Source organism: Scomber scombrus, chromosome 20, assembly GCF_963691925.1.
Source record: "Scomber scombrus chromosome 20, fScoSco1.1, whole genome shotgun sequence".
NCBI lineage: Eukaryota > Metazoa > Chordata > Actinopteri > Scombriformes > Scombridae > Scomber > Scomber scombrus.
Genome location: NC_084989.1, coordinates 23,813,069 through 23,825,040, shown reverse-complemented (window position 1 = coordinate 23,825,040; position 11,972 = coordinate 23,813,069). Strand labels below are relative to the sequence as shown.

At 39.7% G+C, this 11,972-nt stretch overlaps 1 protein-coding gene across 1 annotated transcript in view; it reads left to right on the top strand.

The window, feature by feature from the left end:
* Positions 1–468, top strand: part of LOC134002157 (sodium channel protein type 5 subunit alpha-like) — an 18,262-nt gene extending 17,794 nt beyond the window's left edge. Inside the window, exon 7 of the mRNA XM_062441441.1 lies at positions 1–468. This exon is cut by the window's left edge and continues 836 nt beyond it. Within this exon, the coding sequence (XP_062297425.1) occupies positions 1–468 (468 nt within the window).
* Positions 469–11,972: the final 11,504 nt, after the last annotated feature.

Genomic DNA, 11,972 nt, shown 5'->3' with positions numbered 1-11,972 from the left:
AACCCGTCCAAGATCTCCTACGAGCCGATCACGACGACTCTGAGGCGCAAACAGGAAGACGTCTCCGCCGCAGTGATCCAGAGGTGCTACCGCAGACACCTGGTGAGGCGGCAGATGAAGGCTGCTTCTTACATGTACCGCCAGATCACCACACCTCGGCACGCAGGAGATGACGGTGAGGATGATAGCGAGAGAGTGTTCGAGGAAGCACCTGAGAAAGAAGGGTTGATCGCCGCCATGATGAGGGAAAACTACGGCTCAAGTTTGTTAGGGATGGAGCGATCCGAGACGATTTCCTCCACCTCGTCTCCACCGTCCTACGACAGCGTGACGCGAGCCACGTCGGAGATCTTTCACCCGCTCGCCGTCAAGACAGAAACGGTCGCTGTTGACACCGCAGGCAGTGAACCAAGCGAACAATCGGAATCAGTGGTCACCCCTGACAGACAACAGGAAACGGTACCGTAGCGGGAAACCGAGAAGCAAAAAATTTTACAAATGAGGATTTCCTTGTTTTGGGTTAAGCCTGTTTGTCCTTTTGTTTACTGAATGTACCATAGCTGAGAACGCTAATGAGGCGGCAGAGAGAAGCTATGAGCGAGAAACTGCAGGAGTTGTCGAGAGAAAGCGCAAACAAAGTGGAATATTTACTACCTTTAATGTTATTTCTTGTTCCCTGTGGAGATTCCTGGACTCGGCAGCATTTTTGGAGTTTCTTAAAAAAGGGAAGCAGAAAAAAAATCAGCAAAGACAGAGCGGGAGATCCCGTCTGCCTTTTGTTGGAGTAAAAGACAGAAGCGTAAAGAAGAACCACCTCTGGATCCCTTTCGACCTTTTTGGGTTTCTCGTGTCGACCGAAGTCAAGGGTTCGGAACACTGACAAAACCTTTGACCTCAACTACAAAAAGGGGTCCGAACAACTATATCACAGATGTATCCATCATTTATTGGCCTGGGGGGTTGGTGCCTTCCCACAGTTGATCAATATTCTCAGAGTACGCCTGGCTGTAAGAGTGACGGTGTTCCTGGCGGTGTTTCTCGACACGTAAACGGTCGACGGCTTTCTGACTGACTGAGACACGAGAGAGGAGGGAAAATAACGACAACGTGATTTAAGAAAAAAAATGTTTTCGTAGTAAAAGTATAACTTTGTTGATGTTACCAGTCTTTTAATAGCGGTACGATTATTACTATTTTTTATATTTTTTAGAGTAAGTCGAAGAAAAAAATAAGCAGTCTCTCTTTCAACTTCGGAGTGGCACTAGCTATGAAAAGTGGCTGAACTACCACGTTGTAATAGATGAGAGGAGAGGGTGCAGTCAGGAAAAAAAGGAGAAAAAAAGGAAAAAAGCAACCTTGAAAAGCAACTTCATCTGTTTTTTTTTGTTGTCAATTTTTTTGCACTTTTGAGTTTACATGTGCTGTCACCCACCACACCTGGGCAAAGACACATTGAAAAAGGGACCTGGGATTTATTTATTTTTCCTCTAAATAAAAAAAAAAACAACCTATGAGACAACACCAAAAACTAATACTAAGTGCACAATGAGATTTTTACACAATCCCGGACTCTTCCTACATGTTTTTTTTGCCCGCGTGGTGAACATCCGCATGTCCGTCGTTTTCTTGGCCGTCGGGTGATTTGTCTAAAAGTCCTGATTTTTTGGCTTCCCTTTGCTTTTCGAACAAACAAAGGACTCCTGCTTCCTGCTTTGTTACCACATTGCATGAGGAGACAATTGGAGATTACTGGCTTGTAGTCGAGGTTGATTATTAATGGACGATGGGTGATTTGGCAAGAATAAAAGATTTAGATATTTTGTCAAAAGTTGCATGAAACTCAGATTTTTGGTTAATATGTTTGGCAAAAACAATCCGAGACAGTGACTACATCTATTGATGAAACAACTTTCATATCATATTAACCTGAAGGCAATAACACCTCAGGTTAATGCAATTTTTTTTCAAAGGAGATTCACGACCAGACTGCTGGTTTCAGATAAACTCACATAATAAATAAGCATGCGACAAACCTTTAATTTGTATTTTAGCAACTGAACAAAGACATATAATCATGCCAGACTCAAACCTCGTGTTTTTAGGCTGTTTAACGCCATGAATAAAGTAAATCCTCAGTCGTAAATTTCCGACTTTTACAAATCACCCGCTGTCATGAACGATCTGCTTGGTCGGTGCTTAAAAGAAAATCCTACATTTTTTCTTCTTTTGAGGCAAAAATGGACGTGAGATCTTTGTGGTGTCGATCAGCTCGGACCGGAGTGCGACAATCAGCTCAGCGCATCAGCATCAGGATTTCACCTGGTTTAGATTTAGTTTTACTTTTAAGAAAGCTTGATCCATCAGTGCCCTGGAAAAAAAACTCATGAGATCAACATTTCTCCTGTTTTCAGTGATTTTATTCACATTTTAGACATTCGAAAAAGAAAATGTAAGACACTGCAGGTCAGGAATCAAACTGTTTTTAAGGACAGAAGTTTGCTAAATTAACTAGTTTTGTTCAAATAAGATCATTTGTTTTTGTAGTGACTGAATCAAGCAACTTTGATTACATTTTACCATGTTTTATGAGACTTTATATTCAAGAACAAGCTACAGTAGTTCACTTTTTTTTGTTCCGTCTATCCAGAACAAGCTGCAAATATCTGGCAAACAGAAGCTTGAAACAGAAATATATTGTCTTCTCACAACCCTCCTCGATATAAGATAGACCAGGTTGGCTGCAGGTGTTTGGTCCAACCAATCAAGAGCACACAATTCTAGGTCAGTTGATTAATTGAGTGAAGCCTGGTGTGCTCCGGCTTGGTTGGAATGAAAACCTGCAGCCGCATATGAACCCTTTATGGAATATATGGACATTAGACCATAAGCCACTGATCAGTCTGGTATTATTCTGTATTTTTCTTATTGTCAATAAGTCACAAAGTAATTTCCTAAAACTGGTATAGTTTTTAGCAAACAACTCAAACAGGAGGAAAAACTGCATTTACTGTCAGTGGCTAGCTTTGCATAAACACACACAGTACTTGTTAATAGATTAATTAATTGGGGGTTTGATCAGCCGATTTATCCTTTAAGTATAATGTGTCATTTCTTAGTCGAACAAAATATACAAAAGGTTTTTTTTCCAGAATACTGATGCAAAGCTGCTAAAAAGCTTTTCTGCTTCCTGTTTCCATTTACATGGTGTGAAGAGTTTCATTTCAAACACGGGGAAATAAGTTAGTAAATCCTGATTGGTTGGTTTTTATTTAGAGGTTGTTTTTTTTAGTTTGGTTTCTTGACTCAAAAATGAAACTGATGATTAAACAATCTGACAAAAGTTGCTCTTCTAATTCTGGTAAACCCAAAGTTACTGTATCCACATTTTAAATAAATAAAAACAGTTATATTTTTGCCTTTTTACATGAGTAACTTCACACCTAGCTTCACATTTAATAATCAGTAACACTCAAATTTAGCAGAACGTATCTAATTCCCCCCAAAAAGATATCTGAGCTTTGAAAGGAAACTCTTCAAATCAAAACACAGCTTTATTTATTATTTATTTATTTATTTATTTATTGACTTCTGGTTGATTGCTTTATTCTAGCTCAGATTTTTTTAATTTTTTAGATTTTATTTTTGCACGTTTTAGAGATAGCGTCCGGGGAGGAGAAGCGGATGCCAAGCGAGACGGCTCTTTATCTATTTTGCACAGAGAAACAAACAAAAAAACAAACAAAACAAAACAAAACAAACCGCGTCTAGCAATAAACGGTTTGCCGATACCTTTTAAGTGAATTTATAGGTAACAACTGACTTTACAGAAGCTTTTTACCTCACTGTATTCATCCGTATGAACGCTGGAAATGCACAAAAAACACAACCAACTGTGTCATTGTGCATTTACAGACTCGCAGGTGAATACACTGACATGAAGCTGCTGTAAAAGCGACGTTACGGCTTGTTTTTAATAAGATGAAGTGTCAAAGTGTGCGTGTACAGCGTTTGTTCAGTCTGCTTCGATCTCAATATTTCGAACAACCTCTCTCTCTCTCTCTCTCCGTCTCTGTTGTCGTGGTCACCCGAAGGATCTTTACTAAACGCTTTACTAGACTAATTTAAAAAAGGATAAAAAAGGACAAAAAAAAAAAACAAACAAACAATTTTACTGGCACCGTCTGGACTCTATTTCTACTAGATTCTATTGAGAATAGATAACCATATAAACTAGGTAACTACTTAAGACACTGCTGAACTCTGCTGCGAGGCGTATTTCAGGTTGCAGTTGTGCTGAAGGGCTGTTTTCAGTAGCAATAGACCCAGAGTGTGCCTGCTACATATGAACCCCAACACTCCAAGCCATGCTTTGCCATTGGTTGATTGATAGGCTAATGTGCTTGATTGATTGATTGATTGATTGATTGATTGATTGATTGATTGATGGACTGGTCGAGTGTTTAATATCTCGACTGACAGATTGACTGAATATTTGATTGGTTTAACATTTGGTTGGTTGATTGATTGAATTGATTCTTATGCTTTTTGATATTGAACGAGGTTCAAGACACCCCCAACCCCGCCCCCCATTCTCTCCCATCCCCCTCCGTCACTGATGTGACTCTTCCTCAGAGGCAGTTATGTTGAACAAACAGCACAGAGAGCTGATTGGCTGCTTTAGTTCTCCACTTCACTCGAACATTTTAATGAACATCTGCAGGAAAACAAGCACATTTTATCTGTAAAATGACCCCAACTCTTACTCATACTCTTCATTCATTCATAAATTCCCAAAAATCAGAGAGCGCTGCCTTCAAGTGGAAGTAGTGAGATCGTGTTTTCAAGATGTGAAATTGAGAACAGTAATATAACAAAAATCTGTTCTCATCTGACTTTGCAACGACGCTGCTGGAAGGCAATATTTGACACTTTATTTTATGTTGCCTTTTCAAAAGCAGTGCGAGATTGAACACTAACGAAGAAGAAAAGAGCAGACAGTGAAAGTAAAGTAACTTCCACATGCTCTGATATTGTTCTAAAAACATCAGTGCAGATTGTAACTAGGCCTGAATATTGAAGCTCAATATGACCCATAAATATGTCCATGCCAAAAAGTATTGAAACCTGTCATGTACCATTAAATGACACTTAACATCTATAGATATAGTTTCAAAGCAAATTCACAGTTTATTCCTAAAAGTGAGGTTTTGAAAAATGTTTCGCTCTTGGTACCTAAACACAGGCGCTGGTAGATAAAAAATTCAAACAATACACCGACTGGTTTGATCTCATGAATTCAGAGCTTTCAGAAAATATCCATTCATGAACATTTTGTTTGTATGGATTCTTCATTTGAACACAGTCAACACAAACTCCACTTGAAGGCACCAAAATCTTCTCTGTACCTGCAAATGCATTTATAGATCATGATTAGATTTTGTGAATACTGATCCTCCAAAAAACAACAGTTCACAACATGGACGTATTATAAGAACTGGATGCTGGACACTCTCTAGAAAGCTTAACAAATATCAAAACTTTATGGTTTAAATGTTCATAACACAAACAGTAGTATCTGATTTTATTTGCAGTTGGAGGCGTCAACAATTTTACAAAATGTGTTTGTTTGAATCTACGTATAAAATGCTTGTTGGCCTGCAGATGTTGTTTTTTGCAGTACCGCGTTCGGCCACTGGGGTAAAATTGGGAGCAATTTAGACTCACTTTGCTGTATCCAGCTCTCTTAATACAGTGGTTCTCAGGACCTTGAGGGGGCTCCAGCAAAAAGGGGAATAATTTATTTTCACTAATTCCATCCACAGATAACACAATGACAGAATGTTTGACTATTTTGGTCGTGGTTTCATACACTTTTTCTAATAAAACATCTAAAAGCAAAAATCTCCTCAGATGGTCAGATGGTGGACCCAGGAACAGAATCTTATTAAATGGGGTCTAAATTGGGTCAGTTTAAGGGTCTTTGGGTTGGAAAAGGTTTGAGAATCACTGTCCTAGTACATCCATGGTTCACAACACCAGTACTTGATGAATTGAAGTGGGAAAAACATGCACAAATGGCCCTCACAGCGTAACTCAGACTCCGGTTTGCACTGAGCACAAAATCACAGCTGAACATGTGCGGTCAGTATCAGTCAGCTGATAGAAAGCTCAGAGTTTGTTCACAACACAGCAGCAAAATAAAAGCCAACTTCAGCTCTCTGTCACTGAACTTCACTCTGGTTTGACTGTAGGAGATAAAAAATAAAACACCTTCAAAATAACCTCCGATGTGTCTGAGCAGGAAAAGAAAACATGAGATGCAAAAAAAGGAGGGAAAACCTTTTTTCCTTTATCATATGGTGCGTCGCTTCCTTTCCTGCTCTAATTAAACACTGATAATTTAAACGAACTCTGCTCTTTGCTCTGAGCTGTTGGGTAAGTCCATGTGGTGCTAACGAGGGGTTTGGAAGAGTCCAAATTAAGATCGGAGGGGGGTGTTTAAATACACAAACTCTGAGACTGAGAATCTCCTTCCTGCCTTCTTTTTCCCCCGTTTCAAAACCAAAAGCTGCTTCGTCATCTTCGAATAGAAGTGTACCAACGAGGAGGAAATGCACAGAAAACAAGTGGTTTCATTGTTCATTATTATTACTATTGTTACTATTAACTGTGTGATAAATGCAATACAACAGTTATGTAAACCGGCAGTGAGTGATGCTGTATCTTATTTACAGTGCGAGGATAATAATGATAATAACGATGATGTTTTTAATTTTTTTTCCGTCGTCATGGATTCGGTTATTTCCAGGCATCCTCTCACTGCTTAAACCACCGTCGCCCCGTTTACACCGCAACTGGTTTCACAACGGTTGCCAAACTGGTTTCAATGGGCCTCCAGCTTCATATCAGTCCTGCAGAAACCTCATATCTCGAGAAAGTTGCCTTTTCAGTAACGGAGGGGGAGAATAAGTCTAATATTTCCCCCTTCTGACACCTCATGAAATGTAATTGATTCCTTCTAACGTCTCTTCTGCCGAAATTGGGAGAACAAACATTTCTACATCAACTTGGAAATAATAAGAATGATTCAGTCGGAGATAAGAGGTTTCTTGACACCAGACTGCAAACAGCAGGTTTGTTGTTTTTGCTGGAAAAAGTGGAGAAGATAAAATCCAAAGATTTTAACTTAAGTTGGATCAGGAAAGACAGAATATGTCAAAGAAAAGCCCCAAAATTCCTATAATAAACAAATATTCATGTTCAGAACTATATAATAGTGATTAAAACCCTTCAAAGTCCAGTTTTGAGTGGTTTTCTTTGTCACAGATTTGTTAAAAAAATTCTTGAATGTGTAATTTTTCATATTTTTAATCATCCAAAAAACCTCAGCGGTTAAACTCTCACACTGCAACCGTTTGGTGAAAAGTCGCCGGTGAAACCTCGGTGTAAAGGAGGCGAAAGCCGTGCCTCAGTGACCCCACCCTGGTGTTTTAGAGACAATAATAATTATGATGATTATAATATGAATATATATATAAATATATATATATATATACTTTTTAGTACTTTGAGTTGAAATACTTTCTAGTATTTTGCAAATACATGTCTGTATATAAAACAAAAGCCTCCTGTAATAAACGAGAAAAAAATTTAATACTGAATCTGCTGTGTTGGTTTTCTATTGTTATGTCTGTCAATGTGTTCACTGTGAATGAGTTTATGTGTAAATTATCTGAATGGTTTCTTTCTGTTTATGTCTATTTCATGTTTATGAGAACTTAAAAAAGTGCAGCAACATCTCAAATATCAATCAAGAGGTTTTTAAAAGGTAAATTGATCCTCAGAGAAGGTTTTTGGTCTTTTCTGTGTTCAGGTTTTGAGATGCCTTTTTAACCTTCCTGTTGTCTTCGAGTCAAGGAAGGAAGGGAGCAAGAAGGAAAGAAAGGAGGGAGGACGAAAGAAGGAAGGAAAGGAGGGAGGAAGGAAAGGAAGGACGGAGGGAGGAAAGAAGGAAGGAAGGTAGGACGGAGGGAGGGAGGAAAGAAGGAAGGGAGGAAGGACAGAAGGAAGGAAGAAAAGGGGATGGAGGAGGAAAAAAGGAAGGAACGGAAGTTGAAAGAAGGAAAGGAGGAAGGAAGGGAGGAAGAAGGAAGAAAAGGAGGGAGGGAGGAAGAAGGAAGGAAAGGAGGGAGGAAGGAAGGAATGGGGGAAGAAAGAAGGAAAGGATGGGAGGAAGAAGGAAGGAAAGGAAGGAGGAAGGAAGGGAGAAAGGAAAGAAGGAATGAAGTTAGGAGGGAAGGAAAGAAGGAAGGAAGAAAGGGGGATGGAGGAAGGAAAGAGAAAGGAAGGAAAGAAAGAGAGAAGGAGGGAGGGAGGAACAGTCAAAACAGACGAGGTCAATTTGACCCGGGGCGACGACACAAAGGTTAAAAATGTAACTACTCCGAGAACATTTTTACTTTTACCTACGTACATTTTTACACAATTAAGGTTATTTTTACTTGAGTGAAATTTCCTCATAGTATCTTTCACATTTTTCCCGGTGTAGCTTCACAAAGATGTTTCCGTGTCTTTGTCTTTGTTGAAACTGGTCAGATTAGTCTCTCGGGTGGTTAAATGTTTAAACCATGTTTTGATGTTTCAGGAGGAAACTGAGCTTTTGTAAAACAACGATATAAACCAGAAGTGTGTGGCAGAAATGTTAAAAAAAGAAAAACCTTTAGTCTTCTCTCTGTAGTTTCTCTGTGATCGAGCGTGTTAAACGTTGGTTTGGACAATTAGATCACGATCATAATATAACGGTTTGATCAGCATTTATTGATTGTTTCACTGATAACAGAAGCAGAAGAATATGTAAATGAGAACAGCTGCATAGTATTAAAACTAAAGAGGAGAGGAATTCAAAGAGAACGACGAGAACAGATTTAGCCGTTAGCTGATGTTCAGATGTTTAAATGTGGATCTTAAGGAGAACAACATTTACAAAATTAGTTTGAGGAACTCACAGAGCAACAATCTGTCGACCACAAACTAAAAGGTTTTGACTGCAAGTAGCGCTGCGTATCGGTACTCTATACCTTTAAGATATCGACCGAAAATTGATACCAAGTATGAAAACGTCTCCCATCAAACGATACCTGCAATCGATCCTTTTTGCACAGAGAGCTACAAAATATGACTGTGACGTTTGTTGTGACCCACCAGCTGATTTTGAGCATTTTGTATTTAATCAATATTAATAATTTGAAGACTTCCAAAAATGCATTTGTGTAAAAATCAAATGATTTCGATGTGGAGGAAGTGGCTTCTATTCACATGATGGGTATCGAAGGAAGTACTCAGTTGGTATCAGGATCACTTTAAAGGTACCTCATTTTTTAAACGATACCCAGCCCTATCTCATTTTTGTTATTTGAACCAAAATCTGAACCTTTAAAACCTTTTTTTTAACTGTAAGATTAAATTGAAGTAAGATTAGTAACCCAGAGGTTGTTTCCAGTTTTGCTAACTCTACATTTTTGCATCTTTAATATGTTTTTCTACTTTTCTGAGTCACAGACGTGGAGCGCAGTCAGCTGAGAGTTGTGTTTTTTTTTTTAAATAAAGCTTTCCACGTTTTTATTTCCAGTAATCTGACACAAACAGAACGGCCTCTGCATCTCTGCGTAAACTCCAGTGTGGCAGATGTTCTGCATATTCCCAGACGGACAGACGGATGGGTTGATGGCGTCCGGTACCTCTCGTGGCATGCTGGGTAGCTTCAGCCCCGCAGCAGATTGCTTTTGCACACTACCTTGGCTCTGCACGCTCGTATGCATCCGTCTCTCTGCGGTTTCCTCCCTCCATCTCACCCTCTGCACGGGTTCGCCTCGGCGCGTCATGCTCGCCAACGCTGCCCGTTTGTGTCATGAAGCCGAACCTGTGATGTAATGCTGTCTGATTTCGTGTGTGTGTGTGTGTGTGTGTGTGTGTCAGAGCAGATTGAGGATGACACTTGAAACTGCTGCCGCAAACCCGTCTGTTGTGTTACTCTCTGCTCCTCATTTCTCTGTCTCCATCTACTCCGCTTTGTTTCCCTCGTCCTGCACATTTTAAAAGATCTTTCTACATTTTTCTTATTAACTCTTATTAATTCCCATAAAAAAACTAAAAACCAACAATGAACTAATCTACCTACAGTAATTGTGTGTGTATCCAAAGCTGATATATCTTATTCCTCCCACAAAACTATTAGAAACACATGAGTGAGCCACATCGCTGCACTGGGCGACATCTTCCTTCACCACCAAGCTGCCACTTTAGTAGAGCACCACATGTGGATTCATCCACCGCTGGAAATAGTCCCAAACAAATGCAACATTTCCGTCTTTTTAAATAATGTTTGCCAAAAAAATTACAGCACGAGTATAGCAGGTATTAACCATAGACTGTATATAAGAAATGGACGTAACATCCGTGACGTAACCCATTGGTTTGTGGACTGCTGCTCGGAGGCCAATAGTTTCGGATCTGAGCAGCGCCATCTTGAAAATTTCCGGTGCATGCTGGGAAAAATAAAAACACAGATTCTACTTATATGGGCATCAGGAGGGGCATGAGGACTGAGCGGGGGTGGTTGCGAGGGCTGGATCTACCACATTCTACACCGGCAACCTGGTGATGCTAACCAAGTTAGCTGTTACGACTATAACCACAAAACTCCGGAGAAAACTGTCGATGTGAAACAAGTCTATCTGTCCGCCCTCCTGAACCTGTGAATCAATCAACCTGTCAATCACCACGTAGCCACGCCCTAATGCATACCCTGCTTTATCGTCACATATAAAATCAGGGAGGCCAAAATGTCCCAAATGAACATCATACTGCATTGAAGAAGGCTTTAAACTAGCGATTGAGACCATAAACACATTTTGAAAACGTTTACTGAGGTTAGAAATCAAGTGAGAAGTTGGTGAATTCTCCATTGACTTGTATAGAGACGGAAGTCCTTTTGACACCAAAACGGCCGCCCCCTGGTGGCCTTTTGATAGAATGCAGTTTTAAGTTACTTCCGCGTTGGCCTCATTTCAGAGGACCGGAACTCCCCATCTGTAATCAACTCATCATTACACTAGTCTGACCAAACGTCTAAATTTAATCATAATAATCATTTAATAGTTAAATTTACAATGATCTAATAGAGAGAAAAAGCATCAAAGTCTCACATTTTAAAAAGCCGGTATTTAATTGATTAATTGATTAATTGATAGGATTTATTTTCTGCAGCTGGAATAATTGATTCATCATCTGACTGAACACACAGACTGTCTTCTCTGACCTGCTTTGTTGCCCTTGAGCAGGGCACTGAACTCAGAGAGGGAAAGACAGACTGTGCCATGACTTGTTTATTTGCTTATGTAACCCTCCTGTCTCTATCTACACACACACACACACACACACACACACACACACACACACATATCTATGGGTGGGGGGGTGCCAGCGTTCCTCAGCACATGTTAAACGGAGCTTCCCCATCTGTCTGCCTGCCAAAAATCTGACTCTACGCTCTTAAAGGAGCAGTTCACTTTAATTAATTTACATTTCTGAGAATCAGTCGGTCAATTAAAGCTCAGTTTGTTCAGTCTGGATCCATTTTTTTTCATAAAAGATAAAGATGCTGTCCTTCTTTACTTCTGCTGTTTTTACAGTAGTGGAGTTGGGAAGCTGAAGCTGAAGGAATCACATTATGAATTTATGTTTGTACTGATGGAGAGGGGACCGTTGAACAGCGCCATCTGGCTGCACACATATTCTCATTTCTGCAGCTTCTCAAATGTTTGGGTTGAAAATGAGTTGTGCTTAATCGATATTTTGTTTGTTTTGTGCACTAAACGTGTTCTTTAATTGTTGTTAACAAACCTCTTCAGTGCAAATCATTCCTCCTGCTCTGGATCCTTCAGTGCTTTTAACTAAAGGATCAAAATGTATGG